Consider the following 23,432-nt stretch of genomic DNA (forward strand, 5'->3'; position numbering starts at 1 on the left):
GATTTAAATCACACATTCTTTGCCTGCTCACATCCTACTGCAGTTTTTTTCAGTGGAAAACATCTTCAGCTTACTTGCTGTTCACAGCAGGTTTAGTCATAGACTGTATAAAAAAATGATATGTATATATATATATACATATATATATATATTCTAATTTTTAATATTATATTATATTTATTATATTACATTATATTATGTAATATTATATTATATTATGTAATATTATATATTTTCTTATTTTTACTTATTTTATTTTTGTATGTATGTTATGTTTATTTAATTATTTTGTAAAATACTTTATTATTTTATTATATTATATTATTATTTGGTTTATTTTCCCATTTTGTTTTCGGCCACCTCACCACGTCCGTCAGTGTGACATCATCAGAGGGCGCCGTGCTGTGTAGTTCATAAGAGAGGAGAGCCGTGAGGACCTACACAGTCTATGGTGAGGACACATGTGTTCATTAAAAGCTGGTCATTTACTGAGACAGCAGCGGACGGTGTGAGCTCGGTGAGTAAACACGTCATTCCGGTGTGTTCGGTCCGCTGTCTGATCGACAGGACGACAGTTTACCGACAGTTTACGTACTGTTTGGTGTCTTTGAGCTAACAGGCTAAGAGTGTTAGCATACCTGCTTCAGAAACAAACTTTGTTTGAAGACACCTGTCGGTCTGAGTTACCTCTACATGTCTAACACATGTTAGAATTCGTCGATTCCCTTTCCGGCGCTGGAGAGGTCGGCAACCGGTTGCAGCAGCTCCGAACCCTCTTTACAACTGAATATCCCCCCCGGGGATCAATACAGTAATGTCTTATCTTGTCTCACACACACACACATACATATACACACATATCAGATGCCATAACTCATGGGCTGTCATCACACACACAGGTGTTTTCCCTCAGAGGGAATTTACCCCTGAACTACGTGCGAACCAGGGTCTAAATTTAGTTCAGGGGTAGATAATCTCCCCCTAAAAAGCCCCTGCTAGAGGGGTAGTACTTTTCAAAGGTCCCGGGACTTTCCGGGGGCGGGGCCTGCAATGCTGAACGTGTCTGATTGGTAGATTAACCTCAGTGTTTTTATTCCGCCCTCTGTCCACAATAACATCACACACATCTGTGATTCACTTGATTTCTCTTTCTTTCATTAGTTTTTATTTGTTCGTTCTTTTTTGTATGTGTGTGTACTTTTCAAAAGAAGAAGCTGTGATTCTCTTGATTTAGCAGCTTGTAACAGTAGTCTTCTCTCAGCCCACCGTGAATGAGTCTCTCCCGGTGTTCCGGTTTTAAAAGTGACCCTGTAAACTGGAGACCTTCAGCTGAACGTGTCAGTGTTTGTGGAGTTTACACAGCTGTTGAAACACAGAGGGAGTTCCTGGGAATGCAAACTAGTTTAGTTTTTATTAAGATTTCAAAATATCCTCATCAGATATTTAATGATCGTCTAAAGACGTTTGTGAGGGATGCATCCGGCTGAAAGTCTCCAGTTAACACGGTCGCTGTTTAAACCAAAACACCGGCCGATCTCTGCCACGGCTTTTTGAGTTCAAAAGGATTTTAAAGGCGTGTTGAAACGTCTTTGCTACTCGCGCTTATCTCCTCTCACGTGTTGATTCAGTGAATCCATCTGTGATGAAATATAGCACCATCTAAAACAGACCAGCTGAGTCTCTTCATGCTAACAGGCTAACTGTTGTGTTGCTCATAATGATACCTGCCTGTCCGTCTGCTTCTATGGTGTCATCTGTGATGAATGGCGTTCTTCTTTGTTTTACTGCCCTCTACTGGTCTGGTGGTGTCGTGCATTTACTAACCCAGACAACAATGGGGGCACAGGAACCTTTTAGTTCAGGTTGAAGTAGTTCTGGGGGCTAAAAGACCCCGGAACTCTTGGTCCAAATGCACCTATAGTCTGAGCCTCTCAGGAAGCAGGTGTACCTGTCCATGTGTTCAGCCAGCTGATCAAAGAGCATCTCATGTACCTGGTACAGCTGGTACAATCTCATGACGTCACAACACACTGATTCTACAATGATTGTTGGATTATTAGAAGGAAACAAAAGACCTTTAAGTGCCTGATCAATGTCATGAGCGCCACCCTGAGGGGATGCAGGGTCTGTGTTTACCAGAATATACTTCACATGCATTTTTACACCACCTGATTACTGGGCCAATCAGGAAGGAGCTCTGTAACCAGTGCCACTTTGACTCAGGTGAACCTGATCCCACCTCACCTGGAGCCAAAGCAGACTCATAATGATTCAGTAGTCTGTAGGATGAAGTCTCTGAAGAGGTGTGAACCAAACCTACTGGTTATTAAAGAAAGAGATCAAGACAGATCTATTGGTAACGTAAACAGGAAACACGCTCAGAACAGAGGTTTAGAGGAGACACTGTGTTCGGAGAGAGAGACAGACATGAGTGAGAGCACGGTGCACCGTACTCCACGATGTTCTGATGTGTCCTGATGTGGTCTTTAATCTTCTCTGGTTCTTCAGCAGACTCTGGGGATGCAACCGCTGTAGCTGCACACAGAATGATCCATCATGAAGAGACCAAAGCTGGCTGGAGTGGTCCTCTGCTTGGGCTGCCTGCTGGCCTACCTGATGTTTGTGAAGCGACACTACGCCGCGTCCAATCCTGAGGACTTCAGAAATCCTCCACATTACAAACCCGGCTCAGACCAGGTCACAGATGATACGGTCCCCTCCTCTGGAAGGTTTCGGTACGGCATCATGTTCGATGCTGGGAGCACCGGGACCAGGGTTCACGTCTTCAAGTTCCAGACTGAGAGCAGAGGTACTGTAGACCAGAACATGTAACCTTTGTGCTCACACTTTGACTTTATCATCATGTTTTATGCTTGTTCAGTGTTTTGAATCAGGGCGGCTGTTCATGTTGATCACCTGCAGAGACACCTTTGTGTGAGAATGATAGTGTGTGAAGGAGGTCCACCACAGAGGGGTTTTAAGTAGCCAGTGTGAGTGTTGGTCTTATCTGAATCCATAACATGTTCGGACCGTGGTGTCTTTGGAGCCCCCCTGCTGCACATGCGTCCTGGGTTCAGAGAGGCGTGTTGAAGAAGGCGTCCTCTCTCGGCTAAATCCCACCAGATCCGTGTCCGGTTCGTCACAGCTCCGTCACAGCTCCAGATCTGATAGGTTTCTATTCTAGTCAATGTGTTAACTTCCACTGGATCTGCTCCGTTGCGTTCTGGCTTTGTCTCTGATCCGGATCAGATACACAAGACTTCTATTTTTGCCGGAGCACGACGCATCAATCTCAACAGAGCAGATGAAGCGGGACAGGAAGTCAGGTTTCACCAAAACAAAACAAAAACATCCGGTTAATTTTCAGAATCAAACACTCTGTGTTATCACCAGATCGTATTTCACTTAACTACAACAACAAACCAAAGTCATGATGAGCGGAGCCAGGCCTGGAGTCAACAGGTCAGAGGTTTTCAGAGGACCAGAAAGACAACATGGATGAGGAGAGGAGGAGGAGGATCCTTCATTCAGTGATTACTGTGGGAAAACCTCGGTCACATGACTCCAGCTGTCCGGTGGTCCTGCTCCGTGCTGCGTTCAGGAAACACAACCGGTGGGTGTTGACGGACGAGAGAGCTCGTCCGCCGCTGGACGGACCGGACATGGATCTGGTGGAAGACCCAGTGACAGTCCCAGTCCACTCCAAAGCTCACCTGTTTCTGCTCAGTGAAGCAGGGTACACACTACCAGATAATGGGGCCAATCATGGGCCGGACCCCCGCCAGACCAAAGTCAGCAGAGTCACCTGATGGTTGGAGAGATTCTGGGTTCAGGAGTTCCTGAGATGTGAGGGATGTGAGACTCCTCTCTGATCTGAAATCCTTTATATTGAACATGTTCAGTAATTACGATCATCCTGCTGTGCGGGGGGAAACCTCGGTTTCATGACTCCATCTTTCTGGAGGTCCTGCTCCATGGTGCGTTCTGAAAATGCAACCGTGTGTTGACGGATGAGAGAACAGGGAGCCGGACCGCAGCGGATCTGAGACAGACCGGACACGGATCTGAGACAGACCGGACACGGATCTGAGACAGACCGGACACGGATCTGAGACAGACCGGACACGGATCTGGTGGAAGTCCCGTGTCGGTGTGTAAATGTGAAGCTGAAATGGAGCGCTCAGATCCTGCAGGCTGGATCAGGTTTTGGGATAGTAAAGGGACATGTAGTCCAGATATGAATCAGGTTATCTGGAAGATAAAGCGCTCTAATCGATGCTAAATGGATTTGTTCAGATCCTTTTAGATTAAACGGAGATGTTTGTGAAGCGGACCTCGCTGAATTGCTTTTAGTGTATTTAAAAGCCACACATGTTGGCCCCAAACATTAATTACCAGATGTAAATCCAGCAGACAAGAGGAGCTTTCAGCCTGTAAGTCGTGCTGTGCTGTGGAGCTGCTGCCAGGGTCCAAATGGACAAAAACTCATTAGAGCGTTTGAGAGGGTTTGGCTTTATTAGGCTTAGAGAAAGTTTCCTGCAGAGCTCGCTCCAAATGCCTTCATTATCGCATTTAAGCGCTTAGAGCTAAACCACACGGGCTGAGTGCTGTTTTGGCTTCTTTGTTAGCATCAGAGCTAACTGGACTGATGGCAGCACCTGTTAGTTATGCAGACTGGGATTGTCATTAAGAGCTTAATGACAGCTCACATGTGGGCACAGATCCTGGGTCAGTCCGTCAGAACCATGGAGTCACAGTAAATCTCTGATGATTTCACACACGTGGAGACAAACTGAGGTGTGTGTGTTTGTCGTGTCTCCCGCAGAAGCTCCTACGCTGGCCCACGAGACCTTCAGGGCCATCAAACCAGGACTGTCTGCCTACGCCGATGATCCAGAGCAGGTACACACCAGAGGTCTGGACTGTAGCTCTGAGCGCTCTCCAGTATCAGAGTAACCCTGTGGTAACTTTCCTCCCTGCTGCTGCGTGCGTGCGTGTGTGTGTGCGTGTGCGTGTGCGTGTGTGTGTGTGTGTGTGTGTGTACAGTGTAAGGCAGGAATTGCTGAGCTCCTGGAGGTGGCCAAGTCCACTGTCCCCATCTCAGTCTGGAGTGCCACCCCTGTGGTCCTGAAGGCCACGGCCGGCCTCCGCCTGCTGCCCGGAGAGAAGGCCAAACACCTGCTGGACCAGGTGAGACACTGATGAGGTTTTCGTAGGGTACACAAACACAAACCTGCTGATCCGGACAGGCTGAACCTTTTGTCTTTTCAAAACGACACACACCCTACCCCGGAGGGGGATGAGCATTCCAGCAGACCACACCAAGTCAGACTGCAGCAGACCACATCCAATCAGACTGCAGCACAGTGGGCGGAGGAGGATGTAGTATTGTCACCTGGTTTGATCTCACTCCTTAGTGATAGTGTGGAGGATCCTGGACCTCATTCACCAACAGTTATTAAGATAAAAACATTTCTTAAAATCACTTACACAGTTTTAAAAAAGATTCTGACATTCACCAAAGTTTTCTTATGTTGGATTTATTAGTAACTAAGAACAAATCCTAAGAACCCTGCAGAGCACTCTGACTTGTGTCTGAGTGCTGACATGTCAGAGTCAAACTGTTGGATATGATGCTTTCCTTCATTTTGTGCCTTTATCATCATTAAGACTTTATAAATACATGATTTAATCAACTTTTAATACAATCATACAATGTTTATTTTAAATTATAAAATGTTAAATTATGAATATGTGATAAACAATCAGGTCAGAAGTTTTAAAATATCAGAATGAGCTTTACTGTTCAGATATAGATCTACACCAAGGATGTAAATTTCAAGTTTTTTCTTTGATTGATCTTTGGAAATGTTAACGATCAATTATCGATTAATCATTAAAAAATGTAAATGTTTTCCATGTCAAGAACAATGCCAAATTTTCCCTGAATCAAATTTCTCTTCACGACACAATATATATAAGTGACAGTATTGGATATCTACGGATCGTATTGAGGTGTTCAAAATGTTAATACGCTGAATATCTACGTGTGGAGCAGGCTCATAATCTCTGCAGACATACAGTCATAAAAGTGAAGACTCAGACTTCAACAAGGGAACTGAACAGAATCATATTTCAGACTCAGTGTCCAGTTTTCTGTCTACTCCTTCTTATTGAAAAAACTAAGCCTGTGAACGTGGTCAGGAGTCAGCCGGGAGAAAGAAGCGCTCGTGGAGACCTGTCACTCAGCCCCCAGCTGAGCGTCTCCACTGTGAGCAACACCTTCAGTCAGCTGATTCTCAAACATGCTTTAAACTTCAAACCCCTCCCTGATAGCTGAACCAAATATGAGACCACATGATGTTTGTTCCACGTGATAGAAAATCAAAACAAAAAAAAATTGTGTTGGAGTAAGTTCTTAATCAATTAATCCATACTCCATTAATTGTTGACATCCCTTATCTAAACACAAGAAACATGAAATATTTACCTGAAGTACATAGGGATGTAAGGATATATCGCAAGACTGTAAAAAATGGATACAAATAAGGGTGGATTCAAATCGATTCAACAACATTTGTATCTGGATATTATTTTTAAACAGTAGAGGGCGCTATCTGTATTATACTCCGCTTGTTCAACATCATGAAGTCTCTTGCTGCTCTCTCTTCACTCACTGAGTGGAAGTGTTTTAACTTTAAAGCATGTTTCAGGATCAGCTGACTGAAGGTGTTGCTCACAGCGGAGACGCTCAGCTGGGGGCTGCAGCTGAGTTACAGGTCTCCACGAGCGCTTTCTTTCTCCACCGCCGGACTGATTCTGACCTGGTTGTGCTCCCGGCTGACACCTGACCATGTTTAAATTATCATTTTTCTCAATAAGGAGAAAACTGGACACTGACTCTGAAATCTGATCGTGTTCAGTTGTCCTGTTGCAGTAAATCCACATGTTGTAGTCTGAGTCTTCACTCTATGACCATGAGTCCACAGAGATTATTTAGAAGCCTGCTCCTCACGTTGATATTCAGAGTGTTAACATGTTGAACACCTCAATATGATCGTAGCTGTTTAATACAGTCAGTAATATACACTGTGTCATGAAGGAACATTTGATTTAGGGGAAAAAACACATTTGTCATTATTTTTGACATGGAAAACATTCAGGTTTTTTAATGATTAAACGATAATTGATCGTTAACATTTCCAAAGATCGATCATGGAAAATACTTGAAATGTACATCCCTAATTTAAATAACATCCCATAAAGAGATTGACCTTATTTGTTTTAATATTTCATACTTTCATTTGGGAATCATTCACTTTCCATTTCTCTATAGTTGCTTTTTCTACGCTGATTTTAGTTTTTTTTGCAAGGTCCTGAAAAAAAGTGTGCAGTGGTTTTATTTGAGTTACAACACACCTTAGAATGAAAAAGGATGACTTTGTTTACAAAGTCCTCGCTGGAGCCCTGTGTGATTTCTGTGTGGACCTGCAGTGTAATGCCCTTATATGGGCATTTAAGGGGCTGATATCTATGCTAATTAGAACACAGGTGAGAATAATTCGGCAGTTTAAGAAGTGTTCATGAATCAGACGTTCTGCTAGAAACCTTCTTCAGAGTAAACTGAAGAAACGTGAGGGACATGTCGGTGAATGAGGCTCAGTGTTCGCTCAGCTGCTCTGAATCATGATTTAGCTAATATCACACAGCTACTGCCTCCTCCTTCTCTCCTTCATCACCACACCATCATCATCTTTATCATCATCATCATCATCAGAGTGGCCAAAAACCTAGCTTTAAGTAATCAGTAATAACAGGACTACAGCAGTCAGCCAGCATGTGATTTAATCTGCAGCTTTGCTCTCATTATCAAACTGCTCCTGATGCAGCCAAACACAGAGCTGATTATACAAGGAGGAGGGAGGAAGGGAGGGGGGCGGCTTTATTCAATTATCATGTTCAAATCTGACTTTATTCATAATAAAATCAGACAGACACGTTACAGTGGAGAGTAGCTGAAAGATGTGTGACAGTAACGTGGCTGAAACCCGTCTGTGTCCTCCTGCTGCTGTTTGTTTCCATCTTCACGCTGAATACTGAGAGGGAGCACTGACGCTTTATTAACACACAAACTATACTTCACACTCTGAAGTTCAGCTGACCTTTGACCTTTGTCAGCTAATAAACAACAAACATTAAAGACACAGTGGAGATGTAACTACCACACTCCCCTGAAGTTACCTGTTAATGCAGGATGTGAACCCGTCACAGAGCGTGTGTACAGTGAGCTGTTCTGCTTTGTGTCCAGGTGAAGGCCATGTTTATGGAGTCTCCATTCCTATCCGCAGACGACTGTGTGTCCATCATGGATGGCACCGATGAAGGTACGAAGTCTCTGAAATGACTGTAATGTTTGTTATTTGAGTAATACACTGTGTTCCAAATGATTATGTAGGTAACCTTTTCTTGAAAAAGATTCGTTCAATAAGTCAGGATGGAAGAAAACCCAGAGTAGAAGAAGCCTGTTGAACATGATCAAAGTGAGAACTGTCAAGAATCAAACCAGAGGTTGATCAAAGACCCTTAGCTACCAGTCAGGCCGTTTTTAAAGCTGTGGGGCTCGATGATGTACCCAGGTCTACTCCATGTAGGACGCTAAGATGAGTGGCAAAGGTCCAAAAGGCAAAGAAAAGACCTCCACTGAAGAAAACACATCAGGAAAAACGACTGGAATGGACTCAACAATACATGAAGGCCAACTTCTCCAAAGTTATATTCACTGATGAGTGCTGGGCAACCCTTAAAGGACCTGATGGGGGGCATCTGATTGGATCTCAAGTGGCCATGCTGCTCCAACTGGACTACGATGTCTACAAGGCGGTGCTGGTTTTATGTTCTGGGCTGTCATTGTTGATGATGAACCTGTTGGTCCTTTCTGGGTTCAGGATGGTGTAAAAGTTTCCTCCATGGAGGAAAAGTCATTCAGCTTAAGAGAAGAAGATGCTCGTGTTCATGCAGGACAATGCACCGTCACATGCCTCATGTTATTCCCAGGACAGGATGACATCTCAGGTCTTTAAAGAGGATCGCCTCATGAACTGACCTGACTGCTCACCTGATCTCAACCCGACTGAGAACTTGTGTTCAATAAAAAAGAAGACCATTTACAGTGATGGTGAGAAATACAACTCAAAGAGCATCTTTGGAAAGACATACAAGGTACAGCTCTCAGAGTCAGCAGAGAAGTCATCAGAAACTAAATCAGTTTACAGTGACCTCTGACCCTCACTGAAAGAAAAGGAGGTTATATTGGACATGAGAGAAACACTTTAGATTTGAAATGTTTCAAAGACATTAACACTTTTATTTTGTAACAAATGTAAAGAAAACTGTTGTTTTTGTTGAAGTTTGAAAACAGTTGTAGTAAATATTATTATTTTCAATCAATAGAACGTTTAAAATGGTGCCTAGTTTTTATTTTCATAAGTTATATGCTCTTATCACCAACCTGCATAATAATTTGGCACGCTCATTTCTGCAGATTCTGTGTTTATTTAAAAATACAGCCGAAAAGCATCATTTTAACCACACAGTTGAAGAAATATATTCACTATCTGACTTCCTAAAACATTTGAAAACGACTATTAACATAGTTTTTAAAATATTCACAAAAATGCAACTTGGATAACAATTTGGAACACGGTGTAGTCACAGCTTTTTGAACTAGCCTGTACCACAGTCCATATCATGTTTGTTAGATGGTGTCATATGAGCTAATGCTGAATAGACAAACTGAGGCTTTTGGACTTTAACCTGCATTCAGAAAGGCTCCATGTTTCTGAGGACTCACAGTCTTGGTCCTGAACGTGGTCCTGAACGTGGTCCTCATCTCTTCTGGAGTTTATTAGATTACACAGAATTTGTGCCTCTCTACATCTCCTCATCATTTCATTTGTTTAATCTGTGAAGCAGCTCAGATGTTTCACTGCACAGAAAACCTCTGGGCCCCGACTCTGATTTCCCCAATGAAAACTGCCAATCTGGAGGATTAAACAATAAGGAGGATTACAAATTAGATACATCAGGAGAGGGCTGCCCTCATGTGAAGCCTGCAAGTTATTTTCCATTTGAACAGGAAATACAATGAAGTCGAGCCCTGAGCAGCGCCTGCACCGCACGCTGCGTCTTTACATGGAAGCAGATTTAAAGCAGTGTCCCAGAGACTCAAACACACCAGGTCTGCTCTCAGTTCATTTAAACTGTATGAGCAGCTCATAATAACACCCAGTGTGAACATGCATCCTTCACAAGACTCTTTATAAACAGAGCAGGTCTAGACCGTACTCTATGTTCTATTATTAACAAAGACCCAACATCAAGACAGGATCAGATCCAGTCCCATCTTACAGACAGAACTCAGTCTGACCTCATCTTAATCCACCATGAGCAGAGCACTTTGCAGCATTTAGCAAGTTACAGTGGCAAGGACAAACTTCCTTTAACAGGCAGAAACCTCCAGCAGGACCAGACTCGTGTTAGACACACATCTGCTGAGACCGAGTTGGGTCTGGAAAGAGGGATAGAGGGAGATGAAGAGAGAGAGGGAGCGGTGATATAGATGAGACGAGTAGTAGTAGCTGTTGCCGCTGGAGTCCATCACGTCCATATCAGCTGGAGTCTGGAACGTCCACAACAAGCTCAGGGACTCCAGGAAGGTCTATGGTTGGTGAAGTATTGATGGGCCCCTGGGCTCCAGGATGTCCAGATGTTTGGGGCCAGATTGTAGGTGCACAGGTTTGGTCCAGCTGTGACCTGTCTTCTTCTCTGCTGTCGTCACAATGAGCCTGCACTAATTCCTCTGTTGGTGGATATATATAGGACTCACATGTAGGTTCAGTGTTTTAAATGCTTGCTCTGTATGGAACCGAGCTCGCCCACGTATAATCCAATCCTTTTAAAGTAGTTCATACAAGCAATTATGGCCCTGTGGGATGATGTCCCACTTAATCTTAAAGGGGGCGGGAGGATGATTATTCCCCCCTCAGTTGATTTCTGAAGCTGAAATGTTTTCTCCTTCTCTCTGAGTGGGCTCAGCTTGTTACTCCGCTCATCTTTTGATGATTAGTGAATTAACTTCTTATCCCGCTCCACTTTTCGTTCTGTCAGTGAGTCACTAATGGACAGATTCCTCCTCCGCCGCTGCCTCTCTGGTCCTTTCAAAGTCTAACCGGCTTCCATCAGCCTTATTACCGCGCAGATATTTTGCCGTTCTTGGGCTGGATGCTTATCCCTGACTGAGATTACCCTCCGAGCGTCCAGAATGGAGGCGACTTATTGTTAATGCAGAGCTCTGAGTGGTTTGTGGGGGGGCAGCAGGGTGCTAAGTGCCGGTGTTTAGCCTCTCGACCTAAAGCCGAGTCCCTCTCTCTGGACTTGTTTGTTTTGTTTGGAAATTGCTTCTTAGTGTCTTTGCCTGAGAGTTTTACAGTAAAGCTCCTATGATACAGTTTCTATCAAGCCCTTAATCACCCACTCCTGCATGCAGACCAGGTCAGAGGTCGCTGGTAAAAGGCACTAATGCATGCAGCTGAGTGCAAATATTCTGCCACAGACGCTAATGTCATCTTTCAGTTGACCTGAATGAGCCGGCCCTCGGAGAGCTCGACATGTCCGTCACTTCATATCTATAGTTTGGATTTAGTTTCACTCAGAAATCAAACTTCATGTGCACTGAACACCAGGACACAGGAGGAGGTTTATTTATCAACTGTGGAGTTCTGTTTCATACTCAGGCCTGTTGTGTCTGCAGAGCTGCTGCAGGTTTTGAAGAGAAGTGTGTGATTCAGTGTGAAATAAGTCAAGCCAGAGCAGTAGAGAGAGAAGAGTAAACCACATGCTGTGACCTCATCAATCAATCAATCAATCTTTATTTGTATAGCGCCAAATCACAACAAACGTTATCTTTTACAAACAGAGCAGGTCTAGACCACTCTATGTCAAATTATGAACAGAGACCCAACACCAAGACAGGATAAGACTCAGTCTGACCCCACCTTAATCCACCATGAGCATTGCACCTCGCAGTATTTAGCTAGTTACAGGGGAGAGGACAAACTTCCTTTAACAGGCAGAAACCTCGAGCAGAACCAGACTCATGTTAGACAGACATCTGCTGAGACCAAGTTGGGTCTGGAAAGAGGGATAGAGGAGAATAAGAGAGAAAGGGAGCGGTGATAGTGATGAGACGAGTAGTAGTAGCTGTTGCTGCTGGAGTCCAGCACGTCCGTATCAGCTGGAGTCTGGAACGTCCACAGCAGGAGGACGTCTACGGCAGCTCAGAGGAATCTACGAGACAAGGGAGCTCAGGGACTCCAGAAAGGTCTATGGTTAGGAACTTTAATGGGACAGGGAGAGTTAAAGTAAGTGATGGGGGGTTAGGGGGGAAGAGAGTGAGATAGGATCCCAGTGTGTCAGTCTAAGCCTATAGCAGCATAACTAAGAGCTGGTCCAAGCCTGATCCAGCTCTAACTATAAGCTTTATCAAAAAGGAAAGTTTGAAGCCTACTCTTAAAAGTAGAGCGGGTGTCTGCCTCCCGGACCCTGACTGGTAGATGATTCCAAAGGAGAGGGGCCTGATAACTGAAGGTTCTACCTCCCATACTACTTTTAGAGACTTTAGGTAGGACCAGCAGGCCTGCATGTTGGGAGCTTAGTGTTCTAGAGGGGTAGTAGGGCACTATGAGCTCTTTAAGATCTGAAGGTGTCTGATCATTAAGAGCTTTGTAGGTCAGAAGAAGGATTTTAAATTCTAGTCTAGATTTTAGGCTTTGTAAAAGTGTTTCTTCCTTTTGTAAATTTGCATTGCATTTCTCAGAAAACAGCTGATGGTCTCTGAGTCCAGAAAGACTGAACCAAGTGGTTAAATCAAAATTAGATGTAGGCTCATTTTCTAATTCCCTCCACACAATTACACTTAATCCTGCAGAGTCACCCCCTGCTGGATGCAGGATGCACAGTGCAGTGGTTCAGTGCGTTCAGTCATCGTCCTCTTCTTCTCTTCATTCTGTTTCTGTGTTTTCACCAACCTGTTGATTCACACCTGACTTTCTCCTCCAGGAATATCTGCCTGGATTACCGTCAACTTCCTGACAGGTGAGCATATCACACACACACACACACACACACACACACACACACACACACACACACACACACACACACACACACACACACACACACACACACACCCATACACAACAGGTTGATTTAGCACTCAGTGGTCAACCTGCCAGCACACACACACACATTCTGCATACACTGTTTTAGATCATCACGTGTTTTAGGATTGATTTCGTGTGTTTCATAAAAACAGATTAATGTGGACGTGAAATCGTGATTACCTGTTATTGGATTATAGCCCCTCTCTCTCTCTCTCTCTCTCTCTCTCTCTCTCTCTCTCTGCTCTGCTCTGCTCTGCTCTGATCTGCCTTTTTTTTTCTGGTTTCTTGTCTTGTTTCTCTCACCCTCTCCCTATTCCTCCCTCCCTCTCTCAATCTCTATCTGCAGGTGATCTCCACAGTGTTAACTCACCCACAGCAGGGATGTTGGATTTGGGGGGCGGGTCAACTCAGATCACCTTCAGCCCTCAGGACGAGGTGAGGCCGATCGACAGAGAGAGGAAAACATAGTCAGTCTCTCTCTCTCTCTCTCTCTCTCTCTCTCTCTCTCTCTCTCTCTCTCTCTCTCTCTCTCTCTCTCTCTCTCTCTCTCTCTCTCTCTCTCTCTCTCTCTCTCTCTCTCTCTCTCTCTCTATCTCCCCTGTCATAACTAAGGCGACTCTGTCAAACTACCAGGATGGCTCCATCTTAGAGGCTTTAATCTGTAAATGCCCCGCTAATCCCAAATAAACACCCTCACATCAGGAGGGGGGGCAGAAAGGGAGAAAAGAAGGGGGGGGGGGGGGGTGTTATGTAGGTCAGGCTGTGTACATGAAGGATTGAAGAGCAGTCAGCAGACCTCCACTCAACGCCACAAAGATATTCTACCTCCTCCTCTTCTTTCTTTTTCTGCACTTCTCCTCAGAGACTGTTCCTCGAGTCCTCCTCCCTCCCTGGCCTCATGCAGGGATGCAGATCCTCTGTATCCTGTCATCTTTTGAGTGAGGGGCTTAAACGGGGTGGGAGGGGGAGGTCGAGGACCGGACAGATTAAGGGCGGATGTCTTTGGAGCTGCTGACTCTCATTCCTCAAAGCCATCTCTGGAGACGCGTCACAGATTCTTGTGTGGGTTTGAAGCAGACTCTCCCGGGTTGTGGCGCGTTCAATAACTCCTGTGTTAGTGTTTGTTACGTTTCCTCTCACCGTTCCTCCTGCTGGAGCCTCATTATATATCATCAATAACTAATTCATCAGAAACATGAACACTGAGACATAAATCAGCATGATAAGAACTAACTATGATGACAAACCATTTATTTGACCTGTGTTTGATTTTAGAGTCTGACCCATGTCCCATCTGTTAACATGGAGGAGGAGGGGCTTATGATCTGTACTGCAGACAGCCAGCAGGGGGCACTCTCACTGTTATGGCTAAATGAGTTAGCTTGTGTTGCTAACTGTGTTGTTTTCCTCTGAACAGAAAACCATCCAGACCTCACCCATCGACTACATCAGGTCCTTCCAGATGTTCAACAACACACACACTGTCTACACACACAGGTACACACACAGGACGTCCTTATTAGCAGCATGTGTTGGTTTGTGATGGTGTGTGTTGTCTCTCAGTGATGGATCTGAGTGTGTAGATCTTGTAGCAGGTGCTCACTGGGTCTCTGGTGTGCTCTCTCTGCAGTTATCTGGGTCTGGGTCTGATGTCAGCTCGACTGGCCGTCTTAGGAGGAGTGGAGTCTTCCCCCCGTACGTACCTCTTCTTTATTCTTCCTCCTGTTCATGTCGATTTTCAGTTTGCTTTCATGTCTGCGTTTATACCCCCCCCCCCCCCCCCCCCCCCCCTCGTCCTCTCAGATAAATAAGCCATTATCTAATCTTTTAATAACACAGCAAGATTAATTCCTTGCCTGCCAGCTGTTGCTGTGATTTAGCTGCTGTAAGAAGCTGCAGACCACATCCACCCTGCTGCCTGTCTCACTGTCTCACTGCCTGTCTCACTGTGTAGCTGTCTGTCTCACTGTATAACTGTCAGTCTGCTTGTCTCACTGTGTAACTGTCTGTCTGCCTGTGTGTCTGTCTCACTGCCTGTCTCACTGTGTAACTGTCTGTCTGCCTTCTGTCTGTCTCACTGTGTAACTGTCTGTCTGCCTGTCTGTCTGTCTCACTGCCTGTCTCACTGTGTAACTGTCTGTCTGCCTGTCTGTATGTCTCACTGTATAACTGTCAGTCTGCTTGTCTCGATGTGTAACCGTCTGTCTGCCTGTCTGTCTGTCTGTCTGTCTCACTGCCTGTCTCACTGTGTAACTATCTGTCTGCCTGTCTGTCTGTCTGTCTCACTGCCTGTCTCACTGTGTAACCGTCTGTCTGCCTGTCTGTCTGTCTGTCTCACTGCCTGTCTCACTGTGTAACTGTCTGTCTGCCTGTCTGTCTGTCTCACTGCCTGTCTCACTGTGTAACTGTCTGTCTGCCTGTCTCACTGTGTAACTGTCTGTCTGCCTGTCTGTCTCACTGCCTGTCTCACTGTGTAACTGTCTGTCTGCCTGTCTGTCTGTCTCACTGCCTGTCTCACTGTGTAACTGTCTGTCTGCCTGTCTGTCTGTCTGTCTCACTGCCTGTCTCACTGTGTAACTGTCTGTCTGCCTGTCTGTCTGTCTCATTGTGTAACTGTCTGTCTGTCTGCCTGTCTGTCTGTCTCACTGCCTATCTCACTGTGTAACTGTCTGTCTGTCTGTCTGTCTCACTGCCTATCTCACTGTGTAACTGTCTGTCTGTCTGTCTGTCCGTCCGTCCAGCGTGCTGACATAATAACAGAAGCATGTGAACCTGGTCTCCATCAGTAGCAGGACCTGGTCTTTCAGTCTTGCTGCAGTCCGGTGTCTGTGTTCAGTTTGTGTTTTTAAAGCAGGGTGTTATCAGGTACTGTAGAACCTGTAATACAGGACTCTGTGTTTGAAGGGTTCTCAGGTTGGACTGGCGGTCCAGCTTGATCCAGTGCAGAGAGATGTTTGATATCAGGCTGTGTTCATGCGTGATGATAAAGTCCACATTGTGCAGGGTCTGTGCAGTTCTCTCCTGGCACTCCTCTGAGTCTGACCTGATAACCTCTGGTTCAGGGATGCAGCTGCACTGACGATCATGATGGTGCAGATATCTGATGAAGCTTAAGCTAGACTGTAGCTCCATCTTCTGGACAAAGTACTGTTTCACATGAAGCCTCCCCTCTTCTTTATGTACTGATGCTGTATATGTCACAGCAGTATAAGGACCCAGCTTTAAGGATGGTACAAGGTGTGAAGGTGTGAAGGTGACCCATACTGTGAGTTTTACTTGTTGATAGTCAGTGTACTTCGTGTAGCAGACAACAGTCAGCACGGCCTGTGTCCAGAGAGGCTGGAGTTCTTCCACAGAAGAGAAGCTGTGTATGGCTGCAGAGGGGGTCATCATAAACACGAGTAAAGACTGTAACAGAAGGCCTTCATTTAACAAACGTCTCAGTCACGTCTGCATGGCGTACAGGACATCCTGACGTCTCTGTCGGCTGCTCGAGTCAGAGAGTCTCTGGGCCTGAAAACAAAAAGAGCTCCTCTGAAGGAGTGATGTTTTCTTCCACCTGACTGTTCAAACCAGTGTCCTCTTCATCACATGGAGTTCTGTCATTATGAACCAGACGGCCGAGCCCGCTGTACTGAACGTAAACATCAAGACAACAACAACAACAACACGCAATGATCGGACAGCATCACGTCTGCACCGAACATGTTTCAGAACAACACAAACATCAAATACTGCAGCTTGACTAAAGACTAAATATTACCACTCCCCGAACCATCGGCTTCAGCTAGAGCTACATCAAAATAATAATTGTATTAATGAAAAAATAGACAAATTAGTGAATTAATTAAGTAATTAAAAAATGTATAAATAAACAGAAAAAAGACATAAACAAATTAGTGGATTAAAAAATAAATGAATGAATAAACAAATGTATTAATAAATAAATAAATAAAAAATAATAATAATAAAATAATGAATGTATTAATAAATAGATTAGGAATAAAGAGGAAGGAAAAATAAATAAATAAAATGAACGAATGAATAAATTAATTAGTTCAATAATGAATATATAAATTAATAAATAAACATATGAATTAGTACATGCAGCAATCACAACCTGAAACATGTATCCATGTAGCATTTTAATGTGATACATTTGATACCCCTATACTTGTAACTCTTAGCCATTCTGCTTTCAGAGAAGTTGCTATTGGTGACCAGTCTGTTAATCTCTCTGATGGTAAAATAGACATGAGTTTTTCATACCATGTTTTCATGTCAGGAGACTCTTCATCCAACCATTCCTGAAGAATAGAAAGCCGTGTCACATAAAGAGCGATTCTAAGAATGTATCTGTTTTCGTTGATAGGTTGAATAAAGTCATTTATTAATAAACAAATGACTGAATGAATAAATAATTAAACAAATGATGAATTCATTAATTAATGAATTCAAAAATAAATGAAATAATAAAAAATAACAATTAATAAAAACATACATAAGTACTTGAATAAATACATCAATAAATAAATGAAAACAGAAATAAATACAAGAAATAACTCGCCAAACAGCCACAGAAGTTTCTCATGCCTCTGTTGGTCAGTGTCTTCAGTTCTCTGCTTCTTTTAAATGTCCTTGTGTCCTTGTGTCATTTTGTCCTTGTGTCCTTGTGTCTTTGTGTCTCTGTCCTGAAATTTCATCACTTCCACAGTGATGTGATTTATATCATGCGCTGTCAAAGCTAATCTGATACTGTACGCTACAAGAGCACCAATACAAGACATCTGAACACAAAGACAAAAACTGACATCGAAGGAATTCTGTGTCCTCGCAAAGTGATCCGTTTTTATATGAAGGAGTGTTTTCAGAGTCTAAAGATCATGTTTCCCATGAGCCTCTGCAGCGGTACGTAGCCTCTGTAAGAGCTCTGGTTCCTCCGGTCATCTACAGCTGTTATCTACTCTGTGTACAACCACACAACAAACATCAGACCCTTAACTGTGTGTGTGTGTGTGTGTGTGTGTGTGTGTGTGTGTGTGTGTGTGTGTGTGTGTGTGTGTGTGTGTGTGTGTGTGTGTGTGTGCGTGTGCGTGTGCGTGTGTGCGTGTGCAGTAGGGGGCAGCACAGAGCTGATCAGCCCCTGCCTTGCTCCAGAGTACTCGGGCAGTTGGGAGCACGCTGACGTGGTGTACACCGTGAGGGGACAGAAGGCAGGTACGGTCACAGCTGCGATTTGATTGGTTGTTTCTTGTTTGTGTTTGATTACCCATCATGCAGTGGGAGCCTGTAGGAACCTTCAGACTGTGTTCTTGTTTCAGGGGAGCCGGTTTACGAGGCGTGTCGGACCAAAGTGGAGAAGGTTCTGTACAGGAGGGTGACGAAGGCGTCCGGAGTGGAAGACATGGACTTCTACGCCTTCTCCTACTACTACGACCGAGCCGTCGACCTGGGAGTCATTGGTACCATTCTAGTGCTAATGCTAATATTTATGCTACAAATGAACAGTTAGCTTTGAGAACTTTGAGAACGACTGCCACTCTGATGGAAAGTCAAGCCTAGGCTTAGCTGTTGTGGCTGTGGAGGCCAGTATAAGGTGTGTCCTCTCTGGATCAAGCTGCATGAAGCTGAATGTTCTCTGTGTTCTGTGTTCTGTGTGTGTGTGCGCAGAGGAGAGTAAGGGAGGAGCCATCCTGGTGTCAGATTACATCAACGCAGCCAAAAGAGGTGAGAGGGTGCCCCCCACTGTACGCTCTATGAACTGTCCAGCCATTACACAAAGGAGACCCTTAGTCTTAACCATAGACTGTATAAATAATGGACGTAGTATCTGTGACGTCACCCATCTGTTCCTGAGAGCTGTTTTTGAACCAGGCTGTAAACATGTTTATTAATGCTGCTGTCTTTTTCCCATTCATGTCTATGTGGTTTCCGGTGTTTCTGCAGCCAGCCTCAAGAGGATTCTCGATGTATTGCAGTTTATAACACTTCCGCATGGGCTTCATCGTTTCAGACCGGAGTTTGCTGCTTGGTCTTAACATACTGTTATGGAACGGCTCATTTGGCCGTAGCGTTAGCCGCATGCTTGACTGCAGATAATTGGCCAATTAACTAATTGCGTCAGGAAAGCGAGGCTGGTGCTAAACGTCACATGTCCAGGGAACTTCCTGGAAAACCCCGATCCATCAAATTCAAACTACGCATGCCTACTAGGCATAGACAACAATAAACATGGCGAGGGGTACCGCTGTGACTGAGAGAAGATCAAGAAGAAATGGACATTTGATCAGAAGAATCTAGAATGAACAAACAGCTGTTATCAGCAAGTCAATCCTCAAAGAGAACAAACAAGGAGAAAGGGAAAGTCTGGCTTCAGATCTTGAACCGGGTAAATGTGTGTGGTATTTCTGAGCACACAGTAGAAGACCGAAGAAATAAAATAATGTCTTCTCATATTTCATCTTAAACAGTAACACATAAGCATAATGTCCTCCATCCTTTAAACAGCCTAACAGGTGAGGTAATCCTGCTGTTAGCACCTGTAATGGTGGGGTCTACCTCCATTAAATGTAATGCTTTGTTGGGGCGTTAACCTGGATCATGCAGACCGCTAATCCACTTCTTTTTCACCATTAGTACAAAGTCTAAGTTAAAGTCCTGGTCCTCCAGGAATCAGAGTGTTGCAGCTTCATGACTTTAAATATTCCTGTTCTTAGATTATCACACAGATTAGTGTAGTGTTGATCAGTCCGTCTGTACATCAACCTGTTATCTGTTGTGTTCAGTGTGCAGCAGTCTGTCCGTCAGTCCTCCAAAGAGCCCCTTCCTCTGTCTGGACCTGGTCTACATCTCAGTCCTGCTGCAGGAGCTCGGCTTCCCCCCACACAAACAGTTCAAGGTGAGAACCAGCTCAGTCTGGACCCAAGTCTGAACCAGCAGGTAGACCACTGAGTGCTTAATCAACCTGTCCTGTGTGTGTGTGTGTGTGTGTGTGTGTGTGTGTGTGTGTGTGTGTGTGTGTGTGTGTGTGTGTGTGTGTGTGTGTGTGTGTGTGTGTGTGTGTGTGTGTGTGTGTGTGTGTGTGTGTGTGTGTGTGTGTGTGTGTGTGTGTGTGTGTGTGTGTGTGTGTAGCTGGCAAGAACCATCAACCATGTGGAGACCAGCTGGGCTCTGGGAGCAACTTTTCACTACATGGAGTCGTTGAAGGGACACTGAAGCTTTTATTGTGAAAGGCTCTCAGGACACAAACATCTTGGATGCCCTGAGGGGATCCTGGACTTCTTGCAGATCTACAGACACACACACACACACACACACACACACACACACACACACACACACACACACACACACACACACACACACACACACACACACACACACACACACACACACACCTCGCCTGACGTGAGGGCTCAGTGCTCTGACGTGAGGACCCCATGCAGCCTCAGTACTACCTTCACCTGTCAGCCTACACACACTGAGCAGCACGACATCACATCTGACCCACCAATCAGAGACTGTGTAAACTCCTCAGGTAACCCTGGCTGCAGTTTGCTCTGACGCTCTGAAGGCAGAGTGACTTCCTTTGAACAAAGTGACCTCATGTAGACTCCTCAGACCTCATGGAGACTCCTCAGACCTCTGAGCGCTGCTCTGTAACCCTCTCTGTATTATTTAACCTCTTATAGACGTTATTATTCAACATGTTGTTGTATCTAAAGGTGAGAGCAGCATGTTTCATGTTGAATCTGTCCATAGTTTGTACTCCTGATGAATGTTTGTGCCAAAATTCTGAACAGTTTTTTGTTAGCTGTGTCGTCTGAGGGAGGAACACTCCGTGGACTTCAGGAGCAGATTCAGTCCACACTGATGGAGGTGACCGAGCCTCACTGCTCCTGGTGGGACCTGCTGGTTGTATCAGAGCAGAGCGCGTTTCCTCAGCCTCACTTTGATGCTTCCTGCTCAGACCTGCAGAACTCATGGACTCGATCTCAGACCAGAATGACATCCTAATACCACATCAGAACCACGTGGTGCTGATGTCTCCCTCTGCAAATGTGAAACTAACTGATGCTTGAATCATAAACTGTAGAGTCACTCCATTAATGATCAGTCTGGTCTGATCCCCTGACTCCTCTGTCCGACCTCATGATGGGAGCCGTGATCTGTTTGTATCGACAGCAGCTCTGATTGTTTTCTACTCTGAAGGATCTCCTGTTTTTATTTTTGTGTGATCGGTGCCAAACCGGCAATAAAGACAAACCTGAATGTTTCTCACTTTGGAATAAAGACTTGGTACGTTAATGAGTACAGGCTGAGTCTTTTCCCACAGACCGGGTTCTGTCTCACGAGACTACACATTGTCTCTGAGTCTGAAAACTGAAGCTCGTACACCGTGTTCCAAATTATTATGCAGGTTGGTGATAAGAGCATATAACTTATGAAAATAAAAACTAGGCACCATTTTAAACATTCTATTGATTGAAAATAATAATATTTACTACAACTGTTTTCAAACTTCAACAAAAACAACAGTTTTCTTTATATTTGTTACAAAATAAAAGTTTTAATGTCTTTAAAACATTTCAAATCTAAAGTGTTTCTCTCATGTCCAATATAAGCTCCTTTTCTTTCAGTGAGGGTCAGAGGTCACTGTAAACTGATTTAGTTTCTGATGACTTCTCTGCTGACTCTGAGAGCTGTACCTTGTATGTCTTTCCAAAGATGCTCTTTGAATTGTATTTCTCACCATCACTGTAAATTATCTTCTTTATTATTGAACACAAGTTCTCAGTCGGGTTGAGATCAGGTGAGCAGTCAGGTCAGTTCATGAGGCGATCCTCTTTAAAGCCCTGAGATGTCATCCTGTCCTGGGAATAACATGAGGCATGTGACGGTGCATTGTCCTGCATGAACACTAGCATCTTCTTCTCTTAAGCTGAATGACTTTTCCTCCATGGAGGAAACTTTTACACCATCCTGAACCCAGAAAGGACCAACAGGTTCATCATCAACAATGACAGCCCAGAACATAAAACCAGCACCGCCTTGTAGACATCGTAGTCCAGTTGGAGCAGCATGGTCACTTGAGATCCAATCAGATGCCCCCCCCCATCAGGTCCTTTAAGGGTTGCCCAGCACTCATCAGTGAATATAACTTTGGAGAAGTTGGCCTTCATGTATTGTTGAGTCCATTCCAGTCGATTTTCATGATGCGTTTTCTTCAGTGGAGGTCTTTTCTGTTCCTTTTGGACCTTTACCACTCATCTTAGCGTCCTACATGGAGTAGACCTGGGTACGTCATTGGGCCCCACAGCTTTAAAAACAGCCTGACTGATAGCTAAGGGTCTTTGATCAACCTCTGGTTTGATTCTTGACAGTTCTCACTTTGATCATGTTCAACAGGCTTCTTCTACTCTGGGTTTTCTTCCATCCTGACTTATTGAACGTATCTCTTTAACGTTCAGTGGTCACGCTGTCACTTCTTGTCTTGTCATTGGTAGATTCCCTCTTACTCAGACTCTTGATAATGTGAATCTTTTCCTCTTTGGTCAGGTCACTTTTCTTGCCCATGGTCAAAGTTGAATAGGACACATAATAATGTGGCACACCTATATACACGTGGTCTGTGATAAAGAATATTAGAAAGCTTTGTAGATTCAAACTAAGAGGGTTTTGATAAAGTACAAGGCCTTAAATAGTGATGTTAGAGATGTGCCGAAGCTTCGAAGCGCGTATCGAGGCTTGCTTCATTGAGGGGAGGGGCCGAAAATGATGACGTTCGAAGCCTCGCGAGCCACCTGTACCACGTGACTGATTCAGGAACCGGTTTGCGGGTTTGGTGCGTGATTCCAAATATAAAGGGAAGCGCACATTCAAAACCTTATCCCCAATTTGTTTCCACTTTCCCTTTTGACCTGGCCATTGTATCATAAAGACAGACACCATATTAAGAAGTTCATTATTTATGTGTTGGCATCACAAACATCATTCACTTATTCAATTCAAGCTTCACACACCAAAGAGATGGTGTCATTATAATCACTGCGCTTATTTTACATTTTTTGTCCACTTGATGGCGCAGTAGAGCAAATGGAGCACCATGAAGCTTCGGCCCATGAGTGAACCAATTGGATGGAAAGCCTCAATGCTTCAAGAAGCTTCATCTCGCCATCACTAGCCTTAAATACATCAGACTGAAACACTATT

General features: G+C 44.4%; 2 protein-coding genes across 6 annotated transcripts in view; both read left to right on the top strand.

Annotated features, from left to right (window-relative positions):
• The window catches only part of LOC117811230 (NACHT, LRR and PYD domains-containing protein 3-like), a 574,987-nt gene that overhangs the window by 489,716 nt on the left and 61,839 nt on the right, over positions 1-23,432 (top strand).
• On the top strand, positions 355-21,527 carry entpd6 (ectonucleoside triphosphate diphosphohydrolase 6). 5 transcript variants are annotated; one of them, XM_034681405.1, is made up of 14 exons: positions 355-451; positions 2,509-2,809; positions 4,826-4,902; positions 5,047-5,190; positions 8,309-8,384; positions 13,117-13,152; positions 13,567-13,655; positions 14,638-14,717; positions 14,851-14,915; positions 18,336-18,437; positions 18,542-18,682; positions 18,891-18,947; positions 20,006-20,118; positions 20,352-21,500. In XM_034681405.1, exons 2-14 carry the CDS (start codon positions 2,557-2,559, stop codon positions 20,433-20,435), a joined length of 1,317 nt encoding a protein of 438 aa, XP_034537296.1. In that variant the 5' UTR covers positions 355-451; positions 2,509-2,556; the 3' UTR covers positions 20,436-21,500. The 5 variants fall into 5 exon arrangements, with proteins under 5 accessions (XP_034537296.1, XP_034537298.1, XP_034537300.1 ...); XM_034681407.1 differs by having other exon boundaries at positions 377-451; positions 2,512-2,809; positions 20,352-21,527; XM_034681409.1 differs by having other exon boundaries at positions 388-517; positions 18,339-18,437; positions 20,352-21,527.

Source organism: Notolabrus celidotus, chromosome 4, assembly GCF_009762535.1.
Source record: "Notolabrus celidotus isolate fNotCel1 chromosome 4, fNotCel1.pri, whole genome shotgun sequence".
In the NCBI taxonomy this organism is placed as follows: Eukaryota; Metazoa; Chordata; class Actinopteri; order Labriformes; family Labridae; genus Notolabrus; species Notolabrus celidotus.